Source organism: Heptranchias perlo, chromosome 1, assembly GCF_035084215.1.
Source record: "Heptranchias perlo isolate sHepPer1 chromosome 1, sHepPer1.hap1, whole genome shotgun sequence".
In the NCBI taxonomy this organism is placed as follows: domain Eukaryota; kingdom Metazoa; phylum Chordata; class Chondrichthyes; order Hexanchiformes; family Hexanchidae; genus Heptranchias; species Heptranchias perlo.
In genome coordinates this window covers 81,413,423-81,434,857 of record NC_090325.1, presented here as the reverse complement: position 1 = coordinate 81,434,857, position 21,435 = coordinate 81,413,423, and the positions used below count along the sequence as shown (strand labels likewise).

The following is a 21,435-nucleotide window of genomic DNA, read 5'->3' as shown; positions in this document are numbered from 1 at the left end:
AAACAAAGTACAAAATAATAAACACCCTGGTGTATTCCCTTTGTGATTACAAGGCCTTTGCAATTCTTCTCCGGGAACCCCTACGTGGTGCTACCCCTGTGGCTCCAGCAGAGGTAGTGGCAGGTTGCTCGTCTTCTTGCCTTGACCGGGTAGATGCTTTTAGCGGACGGCCCCTGGGTTTCGGTGCCCGTGAGGGCACCTCCACAGACTGCTCCTCCTGCACCGGGGCAGGGGCAGACTCGGCCACCTGGAGAGGAGGCACCATTGCGGGTGCTGGTTGAGAGGTGGGCGACGGGTGGGACGTGGGGACGCCTTGAGAGGCGTCCCCGCTTCCATGTCCCCGATCACCATCATCCCTCTCTTGGCCTCGGCCCACATCACCCCTTCCACCCTGCTGGACGGCAGTTTGGATGGCATGTGTGAGGCCTTGCAAGGCCACCCCTAGTGTATCCCTCAGCCTGTTGATGGCGTCGGAATGTTGCTCACCCTGAATCCGTACAGACGTTGTGAGGGCCTGCAAGGACTCGAAGTGGAGCTGTGCGTGACGCTCGAGGGAGGCCAGCCTGTCCTCCACCGCAGACAGTCCCGCACCTACCCGCGACACTGTGTCGCCGGTACCCTCCTGTGCCTGCGCCACCAATGCCCACATGCAGGAGGTGGACTCCTCCATCGCCTGCGTTATTGTGGACAATGCGCGCGGCACCTCTGCCAGCACCTCAGCAATTAGCTGGTGGCCCTCGACGACTCTCCTTTTCTCTGGTGGCCCCCTGGGTTCAGCATCTGGGTCCGGCTGAGCAGAGCCTGGAGATGAGTGCTCCTTCCGTCGCGGACCCTCCGCGGCTGCCCCTGCCACCAGGGTCTGCTCATGCTCACTCGTGCGCAGTGACTCACCAAGTGCTACCCCAACTAGTTGGCGAGGGGGACCCACCGAGGTGCGTGTCTCTGCGCTGGTGGATGGTTGGCTCTGATGTGACGATGCACCCTCAGAGACCGCCATGTCCTCTGAGGAATCGCCCTCCACGCTCGCTTGACCCAAAGACGGACCTGCAAGAGAACAGAGGGCACTTTGAGGCATGTGGACCAACTTGACAGTGCGCCTGATGCCAGGTGATGAGACAGTAACTCGCGATCATGGGTGTTGAGTGTCAGCTTTCCCTTACCGGCCGTTTCGGCAGCGACACACTCGCCATCGGCCACCGACAGGCAATGTCGCGTGCGGGTGAGGTCGAGCGCCTCCACCTCTGCGTCGGTGAGCTCCACCACTTGCGGCGGGCCACCTCCGGTGCGTGCCCTTTCGCGGTTGTTCTTGCTCCTCTTCTCCTGTGAAGGCAAAACACAGATGTGTGAGTGGGTGCGTCTTGCATCGTGAGACGCATCGAGCATCGGTGTGGTTGGGTTGAGCGTGGCGCGGAACGGATGGGAGGAAGCGTGAGCCACGTGCCCATCCCATTGCATGGGGATTGGGGTGTGTGGTAGTGTTCGGGTGGGGTCAGGGACGGTGGGTACTTGCGTGCACGGCGAGGATGGTGAATGAGTGGCTGTGAGGATTGCTGATGGAGCGCAGTGGTGGCTGTGCAGGAGGGGGTTGTGATCTGCTTGGCGTGATGGTGGGGACGGGATGTGGGAGGGTGCGTTGGTGTACTCACCTTGCCAGACCTAGTCAGGTCATTGAAGCGCTTGCGGCACTGCTCCCAAGTCCTTGGGGTGTTGCCCCTGCTGCTCACCTCCGCCGCCACCTCTGCCCATGCCTTCCTGGTTGCGGCGGCAGGGAACTTGCGCCCATCCTCAGGGAAGAGTGTTTCCCTCCTCCTCCTCACGCCCTCCAGCATCAGCTGCAGTGCCAGATCTGAAAAACGGGGCGCAGCCTTTCCCCTTTGTTGAGCCATTCTCCCAGACCTCTTGCTTGCAGCAGGAGGGGCTTTGGGAGACTGCCCCTTTAACTGGAGCTCCTACATCGCGTCGACGGTACTGCGCATGCGCAGCCGGCCGGCACGCAGCTGGGGAGCGCAGAACCCGGAAGCAGGGCTTAATGGGTCCAATTATCCCGCGATCGCGTGGGGGACGCACACAATTACCCGTCCGCGTTTTCCACGCTCCCGGAGGACCACCCGCTGGGAACCCGCAAGCCTGCTAAATTCGAGCCCTTTAACTCTGCTTCTTTCTCCACAGATGCTGCCTGACTTGCTGAGTATTTCCAGCATTTTCTGTTTTTATTTCAGATTCCCAGTATCCGCAGTATTTTGCTTTTGGACTACATTAGGTTTTCAGTACTGGTAAATACATCGTTATGTAACACAGTGAAGTCATAATCTAACAAAATCATCATAAACTATCTTGCAGTTAATGAGTTGACGTCAGTAAGACCATACTGTGGTCACAAAAGTATGCACTAAGTGCACCAATATAAAACTGTCCCACTTTAAAGTCAGCACTGTTTAGGAACCGTATGTTTAATGCATTTCAATCCTGCAGAGACTTGTGGCGAATCAGTTTGCAAATTGTGTTTGCATTTTCGATGCTAAACCGCAATACTACTAAAGCTGCATTATCCCACTTAAAGCACAATTCCTAAAATTAGCTGCAGATAACTTCATAGCACAATTGCAATGTCTTAAATTCTATGGATTCTTCTGGTGTTTTGCTCACACCCATGGACAACTGGGTTGAGACTACCCAAGCATATAGAACCATTACATTCATTGGGAAGAGATTTTTACCCTATCAGTGTGTGTTGAATTCTCAAATCAGGGTGAAGGGGTACAGCGCTAATCCATTTTGCCATGCCTCCTTTGTCTTTGATATTGTATTCTTCTTTCTTTGACTATGCCTCAACTTCCATGTGCAAAGCTACCTTCTACCAGCCTTTCAGTTCTCTCTCTCCATTTTGAACTTTATATTCATACTTGTCTCATCAACTCGTCTTTATTGTTGCCTTTTTCCAAAGCAGTGAGGTGGATTCCTAGGATAGGGCCTTAGATACAGCAGACGCTGGGAAAAGTCACATTTGTATGGCTCCACAGTGTCGTGTCAGATTTCAGAGGGAAAACTGTGTAACAGATTTGGATATGACACCAATTGGTAATCAATGTCTTATTTATTAACAGTCAAATTAAACATGTAAAGATATCATATTTAGAAAACAAAGATCAAATCAGTATTACCCCATTTGATCTCTGGGCAGAGGTCATAATTAAGTTGGCAACGTGGTCGTTTCAAATTTGCCAACAGTGAGGCAGTCTTCTGACAGTCAGGTGTTCTTCTGACAGCATTTTTTTATTCGTTCATGGGATGTGGGCGTCGCTGGCAAGGCCAGCCCATCCCTAATTGCCCTTGAAGTAGAGAGTACCAGGATTTTGACCCAGCGACAATGAAGGAACGGCAATATATTTCCAAGTCGGGATGGTGTGTGATTTGGAGGGGAACGTGCAGGTGGTGTTGTTCCCATGTGCCTGCTGCCCCTGTCCTTCTAGGTGGTAGAGGTCACGTGTTTGGGAGGTGCTGTTGAAGAAGCCTTGGCGCGTTGCTGCAGTACATCCTGTGGATGGTGTACACTGCAGCCACTGTGCGCCGGTGGTGAAGGGAGTGAATGTTTAGGGTGGTGGATGGGGTGCAGGTCAAGCGGGCTGCTTTGTCCTGGATGGTGTTGAGCTTCTTGTGTTGTTGGAGCTGCACTCATCCTGGCAAGTGGAACTGAACACTGTGTAGTCATCAGTGAACATCCCCATTTCTGACTTTATGATGGAGGGAAGGTCATTGATGAAGCAGCTGAAGATGGTTGGGCCTAGGACACTGCCCGGAGGAACTCCTGCAGCAATGCCTGGGAGGTCTTTGCTGATTCTTCTGCCCTGAGCTCAAAAGATGTTGGGTTTTTGTGTCCCCCCGGCAGGAAACTCTCACCATAAATGGAACAACACTCAAAAGACCCTTCTAGATTAACCAGGTCATTTTTCAAAGAAACCAAGATGGTCAGTTTGTTTTAACGTTACTCTTCTATTTGTCTTGCCATGATCCTGGTGTTATTGCTATCTTTGGGTTATTGTTCCGCTTTTTGGGTCATTGTCACTCTTTTATTGCGTAGCTGCCTTGCCTCACAATGAGGATGACAAGGATCAGTCACTAGTCAAAGGTTAACAGTTTAGAACTCAGCAAAATATGCAACACAACCTGCAGAGCATGATGGATAATAGCATTAAGAAAAAAATGTCAATTTTTCCTTATTTCCAATATTCTTACAACTGCACTGGTGGTGTTTGTCTTCTGTTTGGATGTAAAGGTTGAACTACATTTGGAGAAAAGCAGGTGATGTAATACTGTTTTCATACTTAAGAAAAGAAATTACTTTTACACACAGAATAATGAGAAAGAGTATGAATCTGTGGATGCTTCAAAACCTTGTTTAGTCCTGGTCTAAAAGTCCAGGAGACCTTTGCTCTATTACGCTACTCTTATTCAACAACAAGTTATATTTTTATATATTTATAATGTTGTAAATGTTCTACGGTATTTACAGCATCTAGAACTCCATGCAGAATTGTAAACAATTTTACAACACCAAGTTATAGTCCAGCAATTTTATTTTAAATTCACAAGCTTTCGGAGATTTTCTCCTTCCTCAGGCAAATGTTTCAAGAGCTCCTTGAAGCCTACGCATTTATACATATTGAACAATACATGGTGTTTACAGACTGCCCCTGCAACTGCCCGTTGCCAAGGCAATCACCGTGTTCAGACAGAGAGGTGTCACCTGCAGAACCCCCGAATACACATTCAACAAAAAAACAAACAGGGAAAAAAAAAACAGAGAAAAAAAAACACAGAGAGAGGCAGAAACATCCGGAAGGCAGAGAGAGCCAGCAAATGACCCATTATATTAAAAACAGATAACATTTGTTCGCTGGTGGGGTAACGTGTAGCGTGACATGAACCCAAGGAGAAAATCTCCGAAAGCTTGTGAATTTAAAATAAAATTGCTGGACTATAACTTGGTGTTGTAAAATTGTTTACAATTGTCAACCCCAGTCCATCACCGGCATCTCCACATCATGACTACCATCGACACCACAAACTGCCGGCTCACAGTGGAAAGGATATCCAAGAAGATCGCGCATTTAGACACAGACATCAAGTTTTTACAGAGCTGCAAGAAAGCAGACAAGATCCCGAAAGGACTCCAGATCACGAACCCACTCAAGTCCACATACAACTCGGATTACGCTGAGAGACTCTGCCGCCGTACCTCTCGCACACTCCGCAACCATCTCATACACCAACTCTACAGCAGACGCCACAACCTCGAAACCAAGATAGAGTCCATACTCTCAACCTGTACTCAGGACACAGCAGACCAGCTACGTTATACCGCCAAACAGACGAGGCAACGGAACTACGCTGCCTACATGAAAACCAAGAGCAGGAAGCTTGAGAAACTCGGCATCACCACCAGCAACGACCAAGCTTCCCCTGGTACCACGGTTGCAACCACAGGGAAGTCTATTGTCAATTTATCCGACCACACCCTTCAACCAGACGAAATCGAAGTTCTCAGCCGAGGGCTCAATTTCTGCCCCACTACCAAAATGGACCCCACTAGTCTCGCGGCGGACACAGAGGAATTCATCAGGAGAATGAGGCTCCGGGAATTCTACCACAAACCCCAAGATTTCAGCAGCGAACCCAATGAGACAATCGACGATCCGGAACAGCAGACAGAGGGATCCGCGGTACAGCAACCGAAGAGGAAAGAGTCAAACTGGACTCCTCCGGAGGGTCGCTGCCCTCAGCTGGACATGTATGCTCAAGCTGTCAGGAAATGCGTCAATGCCAGATTCATCAGCCGCACTCAGAAGACAGTCCAGAATGTCACCCGAGCACAACGCAACGCCATCAACGCTCTCAAGACCAACCGCAACATCGTCATCAAACCAGCGGACAAAGGAGGAGCCATAGTCATACAGAACAGAACAGACTATTGCAAAGAAGCATACCGACAACTGGACAACCAGGAACACTACAGACGGTTACCCGCAGATCCGACCAAAGAACACACCCACCAGCTCAACAAACTGATCAAGACCTTCGATCCAGACCTTCAAAGCATCCTACGCATTCTCATCCCACGTAATCCCCGCGTGGGAGACTTCTACTGCCTCCCAAAGATACACAAAGCCAACACACCCGGACGTCCCATCGTATCAGGCAACGGAACCCTGTGTGAGAACCTCTCTGGATACATCGAGGGCATCCTGAAACCCATCGTACAGGGAACCCCCAGCTTCTGTCGTGACACTACAGACTTCCTACAAAAACTCAGTACCCACGGACCAGTTGAACCAGGAACACTTCTCACCACGATGGACGTCTCGGCACTATACACCAGTATCCCCCACGATGACGGCATCGCTGCGACAGCATCAATACTCAACACCAACAACAGCCAATCTCCGGAAGCCATCCTACAACTCATCCGCTTCATCCTGGATCACAATGTCTTCACCTTCGATAACCAGTTCTTTACCCAAACACACGGAACAGCCATGGGGACCAAATTCGCACCCCAATACGCCAACATTTTCATGCACAATTTCGAGCAGGACTTCTTCACTGCACAAGACCTCCAACCAACACTATACACCAGATACATCGACGACATTTTCTTTCTATGGACCCACGGCAAGGAATCACTAAAGAGACTACACAATAACATCAACAAGTTCCATCCCACCATCAAGCTCACCATGGACTACTCCTCAGAATCAGTTTCTTTCTTGGACACACGAATCTCCATCAAAGACGGGCACCTCAGCACCTCACTCTACCGCAAGCCCACGGACAACCTCACGATGCTCCACTTTTCCAGCTTCCACCCTAACCACGTCAAAGAGGCCATCCCCTATGGACAGGCCCTGCGAATACACAGGGTCTGCTCAGACGAGGAGGAACGCGATGGACACCTACAGACGCTGAAAGACGCCCTAGTAAGAACGGGATATGACGCTCGACTCATCGATCGACAGTTCCGACGGGCCACAGCAAAAAATCGCATAGACCTCCTCAGGAGACTAACACGGGACGCAACCAACAGAGTACCCTTTGTCGTCCAGTACTTCCCCGGAGCGGAGAAACTACGCCATGTTCTCCGCAGCCTTCAACATGTCATCAATGAGGACAAACACCTCGCTATGGCCATCCCCACACCTCCACTACTCGCCTTTAAACAGCCACCCAACCTCAAACAGACCATCGTTCGCAGCAAACTACCTAGCTTTCAAGAGAACAGCGTCCACGACGCCACACAACCCTGCCACGGTAACCTCTGCAAGACATGCCAGATCATCGACACAGATACCACCATCACACGAGATGACACCACCCACCAGGTGCATGGTTCATACTCCTGTGACTCGGCCAACGTTGTCTACCTCATACGTTGCAGGAAAGGATGCCCCAGAGCATGGTACATTGGCGAGACCATGCAGACGCTGCGACAACGGATGAACGGACACCGCGCAACAATCGCCAAACAGGAGGGTTCCCTCCCAGTCGGGGAACACTTCAGCAGTCATGGACATTCATCCACCGACCTTCGGGTAAGCGTACTCCAAGGCGGCCTTCGAGACACACGACAACGCAAAATCGTCGAGCAGAAATTGATAGCCAAGTTCCGCACCCATGAGGACGGCCTCAACCGGGATCTTGGGTTCATGTCACGCTACACGTTACCCCACCAGCGAACAAATGTTATCTGTTTTTAATATAATGGGTCATTTGCTGGCTCTCTCTGCCTTCCGGATGTTTCTGCCTCTCTCTGTGTTTTTTTTTCTCTTTTTTTTTCCCTGTTTGTTTTTTTGTTGAATGTGTATTCGGGGGTTCTGCAGGTGACACCTCTCTGTCTGAACACGGTGATTGCCTTGGCAACGGGCAGTTGCAGGGGCAGTCTGTAAACACCATGTATTGTTCAATATGTATAAATGCGTAGGCTTCAAGGAGCTCTTGAAACATTTGCCTGAGGAAGGAGAAAATCTCCGAAAGCTTGTGAATTTAAAATAAAATTGCTGGACTATAACTTGGTGTTGTAAAATTGTTTACAATTGTCAACCCCAGTCCATCACCGGCATCTCCACATCATGACTTCCATGTAGAATGATAGTGGGCAATTCCTTTTCTTTCTGTGTTTATACTGAACAAGGCAACATTATAAGTAGATTTTAGGATCCTTTTATGATGTGCAGTCAAAGTACACTTTCACATGGTACAAAATATTTTTTTTAAGGGTCGAGAATGAAGCAGTGAAACTTTCTATTCAAAACAGATACTTAGCAAATGTAAGCTGAGTGTGGCTTGACATTTTTCAAGATGATGTCTCTCACTGACTTAAATTTATTCAAACAAACTCAAGTACAGTTCCAGGGAATTGAGTTGCCTTTATGTCTATAAAGGAGAGCTGGCCACCGATAGTAAAGCAAACTGGGTTCAGGCCAGAAGTTTCCTGGACACAACTCTTGATGTCCACGTACAGTTTACTCCTAATTCAACGTCATTTTTGAACTAAAAATTTGAATTATGCAGTGATTTGAATTAAGCAAATGAAGTAACAGCCAGGTGGGAAAATAGTGCTAAAATTGAAATATCAGATAATTTGAATCAAGCAACTTTGCATTAAGAGTAGATTGTATATGAATGTGTGTAATTTTGTTTTATCTGAATTCAATATTTAGCTGTTTTTTCTAACAATAAATGTGACAAAAAATGTCAGATGGACAAACATTATCATTTAAGCACAGATCTAATGGGAAAGCAATCGGTGTGGTAAAATGAATCAAAATTATTACTTCAGAGTAGGCAAAAGAAAGTAGGGCCAGAGGACAAATGTAAATTAGTGCAAGGTAATTTAGGAATAGGTATCAAGAAAAGCTTCTTTACTCAGAGTGATAAATATTTAGGTTAGTAAATGTAAAAGCATTGGGATTATTCAAAATATAATTAGATATCGTAATGGGACAGTTATTAGATTGTAATGGCGAGCTTCAATGGACTGAATGGCCTTTTCTCAGACCTGACTTTTCTTATGCTTTTAGTTGGGGTTCAGTGACACAATTAATGCATTTTTAGAACTATGTAAGTAAACTCTCCCTTACTAAAACTAATAATGTCTTGGACTGCTTAGTTTCTTACACTTCACCAAGGAGATTATTATTTTTAAGATTACTCCTCAGAAAAATATATATAAGTATATAGTTGTGCATAATCAACAACATGATGATAATGAACAATCATTCAAGATGAACAGTTATGCACTACCAATTATTAAATTGAATTCTCCTCTAAGACTTCAATAAAAATCAAAATGTTTTATTTAAACATTTTATTCCCTAACCATACTACAAATGTTTAAACGCCACACACTTTGGGACCCCAGTAATATGATTGGAAGTTGCTGTCATTGATTTAGATTTATTGAACTGCAGGTCTTCATGGAAGTTCTGGAAAACTTACTGGTTCCACCTCCAGCCTAAACAAACTGTCTGTTCAGGGATCAGGAAATCGTCGATCTCAGTCATCTTCACTGCTGGACATGGGAAACATGTCTGCCTCAGACCTCGATGTGGCTGATAGAACTAAGTTTGATAAGGTAAATATCTTAATTAGTTGACTAATATAGGAGTGCGAATATTCATCTTTTTGGCAGTTCTTTTATAGTTCGTGAAATGTTTGCCCCAAGATGCAAGCATCCATGTATTCTTAATTTTGGAAAATTACATTATGCATGTTATTAAAATGCTGTTAAAGTTTTTTTTGTATGTTATGGGCCTGTAATGTTGGCAAAAAGCATTCCATATATTATCGTAATATCATAGTATGGAGGCCATTTAGCCCATTGTGCCTGTGCCGGCTCTTCGAAAGAGCTATCCAATTCATCCCACTCCACTGCTCTTTCCCGTAGTCCTGTAAATTTTTTCCCTTCAAGATTTATCCAATTCCCTTTTGAAAGCTACTATTGAATCGGCTTCCATCACACTTTCAGGCAATGCATTTCAGGTCATAACAACTCGCTGCGAAAAAAAAATGTTTCCTCATGTCGCCTCTGGTTCTTTTGCCAATCACCTTAAATCTATGCCCTCTGGTTACTGACCCTTCTACCACTGGACACCGTTTTCCTTCTTTATTCTATCATAACTGTTCATGATTTTGAACACCTCTATCAAATCTCCTCTTAGCCTTCTCTGCTCTAAGGAGAACAACTCCAACTTCTCCAGTCTCTCATAACTGAAGTCCCTCATAAGAACATAAGAAATAGGAGCATGAGTAGATCATGGCTGAACCTTGACCTCAACTCCATTCTTTCCCGCTTGATCCCCATATCCCTTGATTCTCTTAGAGTCCAAAAATCTATCGATCTCAGCCTTGAATATATTCAATGACTAAGCATCCACAGCCCTCTGGGGTAGAGAATTCCGAAGATTCACAGCCCTCTGAGTGAAGAAATTTCTCCTCATGGTACTCATGAGTACTCAACCCTGGTACCATTCCAGTAAATATCTTCCTCAACCTCTCTAAACCCTAGACATGCTTCCAACAGTGTGTTGCCCAGAATTGAACACAGTAATCCAGTTGAGGCCTAAACAGTGTTTTTATAAAGGCTTAGCATAACTTCCTTGCTTTTGTACTCTGCCTCTATTTATAATGCCCAGGATCCCATATGCCTTTTTAACGTCCTTTTCAACTTGTTCTTTCACATTCAGAGATTTGTGTACATACACCCCCAGGTGTCTCTGTTCCTGCTCTCTCTTTAAATTTGTCCCATTTAGTTTATATTGCTTCTCCTCGTTCTTCCTACTTAGATGTATCACTTCACACTTCTCTGCGTTAAATTTCACCTGCCATGTGTCTGCCCATTTCACCAGTCTGTCACTTATCCTCCACATTGTTTACTACATTTCCAAGTTTCATGTCATATGCAAACTTTGAAATTGTACCCTCTATACCAAAGACCAGGTCATTAATATATATCAAAAAGAGCAGTGGTCCTAATACCGACCCTGGGGAACATCACTGTATACTTCCCTCCAGTCTGAAACGCAACTGTTCACCACTACTCTCTGCTTTCTGTCCCGTAGCGAATTTTGTATCCACTCTGCCACTGCTAACAAGTCTATTATGTGGTACTTCATCAAATGCCTTTTAAAAATCCATATACAAAATATCAACTGCACTACCCTCATCAACCCTCTCCGTTACTTTATCAACAAACTCAATCAAGTTAGTCAAACAAGATTTTCCTTTAACAAATCCGTGCTGACTTTCATTTATTAGCCCATACTTTTCCAAGTGCCAATTAATTTTGTCCAGGAGCATTGTCTCTCAAAGTTTCCCCAACACCGCCGTTAGGCTGACTGGCCTGTAATTGCCAGGTTTATCCCTCTCCCCTTTTTTGAACTGGAGTGTAACATTTGCTATCCTCTGCCTCCATATCTAAGGAGGAATTGAAGATTGTGGCCAGAGTTTCCGCAGTTTCTACCCTTCCCTCAATAACGTAGGATGCATCCCATCTCGACTGGGTGACTTTTCTACTATGAGTACTGCCAACCTTTTAAGTACCTCCTCTTTACCTATCTTTATCCTATCCAATATCGCTACTACCTTCTCCTTTACTGCTACATTGGCGGTATCCTCTTCTCTATTGGATATGGATGCGAAGTATTCATTTCTTACCTCAGCCATGCCCTCTGCCTCTACGAAAAGATCTTTTTTTGCCCCACCCTTCTTTTGACTAACCTTTTAACTATTTATGGTTATAAAAGACTTTTGGTTTTCCTTTTATGTTAACCTCTAATCTATTCTCATACTCTCTCTTTGCCCCTCTTATTTCCTTTTTTTAGATCTCCTCTGTACTTTCTTTATTCAGCTTGGTTCTCTACTATATTATGAGCATAAGTCATAAGCCTCCTTTTTCTGTTTCATTTTAATCTCTATATCTTTAGTCATCCAGGGAGCTCTAGTTTTGGATGCCCTGCCTTTCCCCCTCCTGGGGATGTGCCTACTCTGTACCCGAATCATCTCCTTCTCGACCGCCTCCCATTGGTCAATTACTGTTTTGCCTACCAATTTTTGATTCTAATCCACCAGGGCAAGATCCCTTTTTAACTCACTGAAATTAGCCCTCTTCTAGTTAAGTATTTTTACGCTTTATTGTTCCTTGTCTTTTTCTATAATTATTCTAAAGCTGATGATATTATGATCATTGTTACCCAAATGCTCCCCCACTGAAGCATGCGCCCCTTGTCCCACTTCTTTTTCTAGATCCAGTACTGCTTCCTTCCTCGTTGCGCTGGAAACAGACTGATCAAGAATGTTTTCTTCTACACATTTCAGGAATTCCTCCCCCTCTTTGCCCTTTACTCGCCTTTATATTCAGTCTTGGTTTCAGATATTCTTCCAGGTTCATGCTGTGATCCCCATTAATAAAAGAGAAAAGAATGATGCTCAGTTCATATACTATATAAAGTGCACCAGGTTTCTAAGAATCAATGAAATGAAATAAACAAGCTACATCCTTTTTTAAAAAATCGATTAAGCATAGTCCTTGATTTTATGGTGTCTAAACAGAATTTCTTAATCTTTTTCTTCAAGACTTGAATTTTGAATACTTATATTGGAAGGAATGATGGTGCAAAATATATTAGACCGTACCCGGTGCAGGTATTGTGCATAGCCAGGTACCAAATTACAGTTTCCAAACCAGCAAGCCCTCTGTCATCTACCTTTGTTTTTCGGTGTCCATTCCTTATTTGGAGCAGTTCCAACAGTCTATCCAGTTGCTGTGAATAGTTTATGCTGTTTGTCTGAATTATACGGAGGGATATGGTTGCCAGCTGTGATTGTAAATCTATCATAGTGTGATTGGTGAGTTTTATTGTACGCTTTTACAAAGATGCTTCTTTGCAAATATAATAATTTGATACGGTACTGCATAGAAGGCTTGTTTGTAAAATTAAGGTACATGCTACTAAATGGAATGTTGCAGCAAAGGGCAGTCTGTACTTCCTCCATGGATGCTCAAAGTTCTGCAATAGAGGCCTGGGGTGCCATATTGGTGAGCGCAGTGTCTTTGTCATTCAAACAATTGCGGCTGAGTTGCAGACAAGTATCTCGTGGGGCTTCATTGATTTTATTGGTACCATTACATCTGCTTTCAAGCGGATCAGTGGTCCTGTGGAGACAGTACTCATGACATAGTAGGAATGGGAATGTTCTCTGTCAGGGTAATAGCACACTGGAGCCTACTCGCTAGCCCTCTCCAGCACCTTCATTTGTGGCTGAAAGGATGCAGAGCCATGCGCCCATGCAGCTGCACAAGAGATGCAATCTATAGCATGTCCATCTCAGGATGGTTCTTATCTCATGGAAGCTCAGTCCTAAAAGGCTCCTACAGGAATTGCAACAGCCAACCACCTCACGGACTCATGTCACTCTATGACCTATGAGAAGTACAAGGCTAGATTTAAAAGCTCATACATTGACACCAAGAAGAATGAAAGAACTTGCATTTCTACAGTGCATTTCAGCCAATGAAGTACTTTTGAAATGTAGTCACTGTTGTAAGGTAGGAAACACAACTTGTATTGCATGTAATTTGCAAGGATAGCACTTATAATATATCAGTGTTTGAATGATGCAATGAAACAGCTTTCTACTTGAGAATTTTGCCAGCAGAAATTATAAAAGTCCTTAAGATTCTGGCTTAAAAATATACAAAAGCTTGCTAAGCATAGAAAAATGTTGAGTGCCTTTATACATTAGCATAAGTATATATGGCATATTGTGATTTTATTGGTTTAGCACTGGATCCCATTGTAGATAAGATCCAACTTGATGGTCTTGTACTAAACGTTGTTTCCTTTTGTGAAGATTTTTGAGCAGGTCCTAAGTGAGCTGGAGCCCCTGTGTTTGGCTGAACAAGACTTCATTAGCAAATTCTTCAAGTTACAACAGAATCCAGCCTTACCAGGATCTGTAGTGGTATGACCTTTTTACACTACATAAGTAAATCTATATCTGTGGAAAGAGATGCTAGGGTAGAATTTCCGCTTTGAGCGCAATCAAAACGCGCTCGAAATTGCGCTGGTTAGGCTACAGTTAAAGTTTCCGATAAAATTAATTTGAAGAATCTCAAACAAAATCTATCGATGAACCAGTGTAATCGGGCAGTGTAATAGAACATAATCATTTAACTTTCTTTCTTTCCATTAAAAAGTACTCCTTTATGTATTTAAGAGTGGTAATCTGGTGCAGTTTTATTAATACAGCTGAAAATGGGTTTATCACCAAAAATAAGCATTTTTAATAAGGGTGTCCAGCCCTCCACCTTTGAGTAACCTGATTTTAAATCACTGAAAATGACTTAAAAAAACTATACTGAACCATTTACTCGTTTCATCTACTAGTCAGTTTCTAAGAAATTTAAAACATTTTTGATATGAAAACACCTTTAAAACGTGCCTACTAGCACTTGTGCACCGAAGAAAACGAACCCAATTTGAAGAGTCTTCCCGAACCAGTGCGATCGGCGGAATCTCGCAATGTCGACCTGGGGGCGGGCCAGTTTTGTGGGTGGGGCCTGATCCAGGCCAATTGAATCTTAAACCAATGTAAAAGATTGTGCAAAACACGAATGTAAGTGGTTTTGGGCGTAACTCACGTTTAAAATTCCCCGATCTTTTGTGCTGGTCCATCTGGTTATGCTGGAATCTGGGCACAAAACTAGTGGAAACTCTACCCCACTAACTTTATGTCTGAGAAGGGAGAATAATCATACATTATTTTTATCATGTTGATGTTTTGTGTGACAGTGACCCAAATGGGTTATTGTATTTTGAATATTGGGCCAAAAAATAAAACTGCATAATCCCTTTGATGCAGACTATGGCCTTCTTGAAAATTGCAACCACTAGTACGACCGTGGTAGATAAGTAAGCTATATGTATTTTGAAAATGATTTCTTCTTTTGTTACTGTACATCTAAATTTTTCAGAATGGACAGTTAAAGTAAATTCCTTGTTGTATTAATAATTTTAACAGTTTAATACATTCCATTTAAGTTTAAAATAGAATTTAGTGATTGTCATTTATGGACTTAATGCATTTCCTTTGTATTGTGCAAGTTGTCTGAAACCATTAAAATTGCATTGCTCATCAATAAAGATAGCGCCATATAATCATTCTCTTGAATAATAAAGCTTTACTGGAAGTTCAGCAGAGACATCGAAACTGGTCATACACCACCAGTTACAAATAATTGGAAAGGGAGGAATAAAAAGTGTGAGCAACTTTTACTCATCAGTTTCAGCATGTAGTACAGTAAAATTTAATCTGCCCAAAACATTTAGACCATATGATTAAATACAGGCTAGATCTGTTTTTTGATGAAGATAGTCAAATAATTTGGCTGATGGTGCAGTTTAATTTTATCACATTAAATGCAAAATGTCTGGCTCTACACCGAGTGACTCCTCATCCTTGGTAATTTCAATCTCCATTTTAGCTCCCCTTACCCTTTCTCCTCCAAATTTGCCACCCATATAAATGCTTCTACCCAAAATTACAGCTTGCTGTTCATCCTCGCCAACTCCCGTAGTCTCGATCACTGACCAGGCTCTCTCCAACCACTTTCTTGTATCCTTTATCACCCATATTTCCCTACCCTCCTTCAACTCTACTTCTTTCTGCATCCACCTGTAAGAAAAGCATTATATAAGCTTTTCCTGTGAACAAGACTTTCTGCGCTCTATAATTAGCATCAGCAGGCTTTTTAGTTACCTTGTGAAAAGAGGCCCCTTGAGTAATGAGCATCCTGTGTCATTCTTATCTCGTGCATAAGATGGATAAAGGGAGTTGTCTTTAGTTTGGGATGCTTTGGAGACAACTAATCATATAGGAGGCATGATGTCAGATGTGCGTCATCTGGAATGTAAGGGGCAGATGGCAGATTCGTGAGACGGAGGATGAGAGGCCCATATTGAGCTAGATATGTCTAAAAACATATATAAGAACATAAGAAATAGGAGCAGGGGTAGGCCATATGGCCCCCCGAGCCTGCTCCGTCATTCAATCAGATCATGGCTGATGATCTACCTCAACTCCACTTTCCCGCCCAATCCCCATATCCCTTGATTCCCCTAGAGTCCAAAAGTTTATCTAACTCAGTCTTGAATATACTCAACAACTCAGCATCCACAGGCCTCTGGGGTAGAGAATTCCAAAGATTCACAAAGCCTCTGAGTGAAGAAATGCCTCTTCATTTCAGTCTTAAATGGCCGACCCCTTATCTTGCAACTGTGCCCTCTACTTCTAGACTTGAGGATTAAATCGTATGTGTTAGAACATTCTCGGAGCGAGGTTCAAATAATATCAAGGACCTTTGAGAGGTGCACCTCGAAATCTTGTATGGGGATAAACTTTGCCAGGTTGTATATGTTTAATTGTTTTCTTGTATTTTAACATCTTCGCTACTTATTATAACTTCTTAATAAAGCTATTATACTTTGGAACAAATCATCTCAAAGTCTTTTTGATTAAAGACTGAACCAGTAAAATAAATAACTCTCACCACCCATTAAAAAACTTTCCCCAAGTCACTTACAACCCGCACTCAACCACGTAGCCGTTGGGTTACCTCTGCAGCTGTTGATTTGCTCAACCACTCCCTCACCTCCACCTTCAATGCCCAGCAAAACCTTCACCATCCCCAATCCTGGTCATTTCCCCCTGGTAGGGCCTCCATCATCACTCCCTCATGTCCAAGGGGAAAAACTTGAGTGTATCTGCACACAACTGGCTTAGCCATCCATTGTCAGACCTGACTTGATCACATCAAGCTCTACCAGGCCTTACACTCCTCTGCCAAAACTGCCCACGACTGTAGGACAATCCTGGATGGCAAAGATAACCCCAGGCTCCTTTCCTCTACTACCAACCCCCACCTCTTTAAATCCAGCATCCGCAGTATTTTATTTATTTTTTCCTCTTTAAACCCTTTTTTTCATTCCCCCCACCCTCACCTTTAATAAATGCAAGGAGCGCATAGATTTATTTGTCACCAGGATAGGGACCATCTGTTGAGCTGCATCTGCTGCTTCCCCCTTCTCTTTGCCAACAAAGTCAAACCTCCCCCACTTGCCCCTCCCATATAGCCTTCAACCCCATCTCTCTCTAGTTTCTTCCCCATTTCCCCCCTGCCCTCTGCAAGCTTATCCTGTCCATGAGACCTATCTCCCGCTTCCTATATCCCTATTCCCACTAAACTGACTACCCAATTTTCCTTCTTGGCCCCCATGCTAGCTAACATTGTGAATGGTTCTCTTTCCCTAGGCATTGTGCCCATCTCTTTTTTTTAAAAAAAGCTGCCGTCATCGCTACCTCCTCAAATAACCCATCAATCACCCCTCTTCCTTGCTAACTACTATGCTACTCCAACCTTCCTTTCTGTACAAAGTCTTTGAACGTGTTGTCACCTCCACATATCTCCCGAAACTTCCTGTTTGAATCCCTCTAAACAGCTTTCCACCCCTCCCACAGTCATGTTGTTAGTGACTTTCGTTGGGGCCATTTTTTTAGCACCAAAATGGCCCTAACGAAAGTCACTAACAACATGACTGTGACATTGGTGCAATATCCCTCCTTGATCCTTCTGCTGTCTTTGACATGGTCGAACATACCATCGTCCTCTGATGCCTCTCCTACAAAGTCCAACTCCGAGAAACTGCCCTTGCTTGGTTCCACGCTTACCTATATAATCGTAGCCAAAGCACCTCCAACAATAGCTTCTCTTCCTACCCCCCCACTGTCACCTTGGGAGTCCCCTAGGTATCCATCCTTGGCCAACCTCTTTCTGATCTACATACTTCCCTTTAGCACTTATTTTATAAATGTTATAGCCATTGTGTCCTGATGTGATAAGATATATAGCTTGTGGTCCAACTGTTAATTTTGTCACTAATAGCCCCAATTATTCTATAAATAACATACCACAAATATAGTTTATCACCTACCACAGCAGCTAGTGTGACAGTAGCTGCTAATGGAACTCAGCATATTGCACTCTGTTTTCTCCGTTTTTAATATGCAATTTTTCACTGGCCTCAAAATATTGCAACAAACCTATGATTATACAATGCAAAGCTGTATGTGATTTCAGCCCCTCAGTGCATTCCGCATACCAAACGGTGTTGTCAAATTATGTTTGGCTATATTAATTTGGTAAAACCTTTAGGTATAAAAATATTAATTTGGTTTAATAAGAAAAGTGATACATATATTAAAAATACTGAGGGAGAAGTAAAGCAATTCACAAGAGCATGTCCATGTTTCTCTTCCTGATTCAAACTGAACTGTATTGATCGAAGTGGAATCAATTGTTTTGGTTTACCTAAATACAAAGCATCAATAGTCTTTAATAAATAAACTTTTTATTTATGTGACTAATGATAATGCAAATAGACAGTATCATCGCAACAAAAGGAACATCCAGTATATCATGTTCCAATGAGGAAGGTGTTGCAATGAAAACTAGACTTGAAGCAATATTGACCCTCGATCTAAATAGTTCTGATAGATTTTCAGTCAAAATGGACCACTGCAACATTTTCTTAGTTCAGTAAGATTATGGCATAACCTTGTTAGCTGTAATTGCTTGTGGAGTTGAAAGTGATGATACAGCAGTATACACTAGGCTTAGTTGCTATGGGCAAAATGTGGGTAAATATCTCATTAAATCCAAAAAATACAAATACAGTTGATTTTTTTGTTATTTGTAATTTCTTTTATTCCAAGTGTGTTTGTTCAATAGAATGACTTGTATATTAAAGTTACTTTAAATAGAATGACTTGTAGTATATTAAAGTTACTTTGTGTTTTATTCATAACATCAGGCAGACTCCGACGATATAAATGGGGGACTTCTGTCTCGACCACATAACCTTTTGGGAGACAAGCACTCAGTGCCATCTGAGTAAGTGATGCAATTAGAATTCTCAATGTGTTTGACATCAACATTAATGAAAACTTTCTGGGGCTCATGATTCATTGAGGGAAACTTTCAGCTAGTCTCTAGGATTTGTATTTGCCCACAAAACTAGGATGGTCTGATAATGATGATGTGAGAGCCTTAGTAAATGGCCAAGAAGAATGGGCATGCACACATCCCACTATACAGCCAGAGGGAATTGGGAAATTACTAGAACGTTTTATTTTTTGTAATAATTTGATCTTTTTGTAATTACTAACCCATTTGTCCTTCCCTTTCATGACTTCCCAGGCCTTTGACAATAACAGTATATAAACAATCCTTAGGAAGTGCGAGAGTGATACTGATTTTCTATTTTTTGCGCCTGGTCTCTGCGTAATGTCACAGTTAGGTTTGGGAATCTGCCGTGTAAAGAACCAGTTTTTATAACCCCATATCTATCACTCCATGATACAGTTGTAAACAATTTCACAACACCAAGTTATAGTCCAGCAATTTTATTTTAAATTCACAAGCTTTCGGAGGCTTCCTCCTTCCTCAGGTGAACGTTGTTGGAAATGAAATCCTCGAAATGAAATCGCATTTATAAATCACAGAACAATGCTTGGTGATTACAGACAGTTTTTTCAACTGCCCGTTGCCAAGGCAATCAGTGTGCAGACAGACAGGTGTTACCTGCCAGGTCTCCGAATATACAAATCACCAAAAAAAACAAAGAAAAACAGAGATAGAGAGGTAGAAACATAGAAAAGACAGCAACTGACCCATTATATTAAAAACAGATAACATTTGTTCGCTGGTGGGGTAACGTGTAGCGTGACATGAACCCAAGATCCCGGTTGAGGCCGTCCTCATGGGTGCGGAACTTGGCTATCAATTTCTGCTTGACGATTTTGCGTTGTCGTGTGTCTCGAAGGCCGCCTTGGAGTACGCTTACCCGAAGGTCGGTGGCTGAATGTCCTTGACTGCTGAAGTGTTCCCCAACTGGGAGGGAACCCTCCTGTTTGGTGATTGTTGCGCGGTGTCCGTTCATCCGTTGTCGCAGCGTCTGCATGGTCTCGCCAATGTACCATGCTCTGGGGCATCCTTTCCTGCAACGTATGAGGTAGACAACGTTGGCTGAGTCACAGGAGTATGAACCATGCACCTGGTGGGTGGTGTCCTCTCGTGTGATGGTGGTATCTGTGTCGATGATCTGGCATGTCTTGCAGAGGTTACCGTGGCAGGATTGTGTGGTGTCGTGGACGCTGTTCTCTTGAAAGCTAGACTATAACTTGGTGTTGTAAAATTGTTTACAATTGTCAACCCCACTCCATGATACAGCGCATTGCACCATGATGCCATAATAGTTTTTATTTAACGTGCACCTGTCATTTCCTTACAGAAAGCTTACATGGAGGTTCACAAATTTTAGCTGCATCAGAAATTAATGTACACGTGTAATAAAATAACAAGTAAAAAGATGCAACGCAGACCACAGTTCTGTTCTTTTTTTCAGATAAGCATGAATTGACAAATTCAAGTTTTTAATCACAGTTTAAGGCTCGTCCTCACAAATACTAAAGCTGAATGTCCAGTGTAAAATACACTGATGCAACAAGGGATCAATAGAACACTATACTGCAAATATATCCTATTATAGTGCAGATAATTAAATGAAAATATGACCAACCTAGCCAAACACTGACAAAGCAAAATAATTAAAAAGCTACACTTCTGCCATTATTATTTCAACATTGCAGTCTTTGTCATTTTCTGATACTCTTCGTTGATGTTTAGGGTAAATCAAATGTTGCACAAAGCTTAACAAAATCTCCCAAGTAGCTAGCTTAAGTAGTCTGAAATGTATCCCATCCAAGCATGTGGATGTAGAAGGTGCTTGCCACCCTTGTTTTTTCTTTATTCTGCTATTTACCCCTTCTCAGTACCAAAGGCTTTTTCCCATGAGCAAGCCCTCACTCCTTACGAACTGGAGTGTACTTTCTTTTTGCCTGATAGCTAGTGATGTAGTGAGCCCAGGGATCGACCGAAACCCTTGTTATTGTATTTAGTTTACTGGATACACCAATAACTTTCTGTTCTCCTAGACTTTGAACAGTGGTAGAATAATCACTGTCAGACCATGTTGTATGCATTAAATTATGAAACAGTGTTATGGAAGGTAACAGATAAACAGTGGCAAAGACAATACAGCAGCTTGCACTATCTTTACAGCACTTTTAATTCACATTTGCTCCTCGGATACACAATAACAAAAAAACGCGACACATTTCTAACTCTCCTAACACTAAATGTGGATCTGCACTTTAAAATAACTTGTGTATATAGGGTTTTGTTGGACCGATGCAATCTCTAGCCTCTATCTGGGCCTCAGAACTGGTGATCTGGGTGCATGCTCCCTGACTTATACCCTGATA

At 43.4% G+C, this 21,435-nt stretch overlaps 1 protein-coding gene across 4 annotated transcripts in view; it reads left to right on the top strand.

The window, feature by feature from the left end:
* Positions 1-21,435, top strand: part of exoc1 (exocyst complex component 1) — a 109,582-nt gene that overhangs the window by 67,430 nt on the left and 20,717 nt on the right. For all 4 annotated transcript variants that reach the window (XM_067987221.1, XM_067987212.1, XM_067987202.1 and 1 more), the window contains 3 exons: positions 9,465-9,628; positions 13,906-14,016; positions 18,924-19,003. In XM_067987221.1, the coding sequence (XP_067843322.1) occupies positions 9,465-9,628; positions 13,906-14,016; positions 18,924-19,003 (355 nt within the window). The remainder of the gene's footprint in view (positions 1-9,464; positions 9,629-13,905; positions 14,017-18,923; positions 19,004-21,435) is intronic.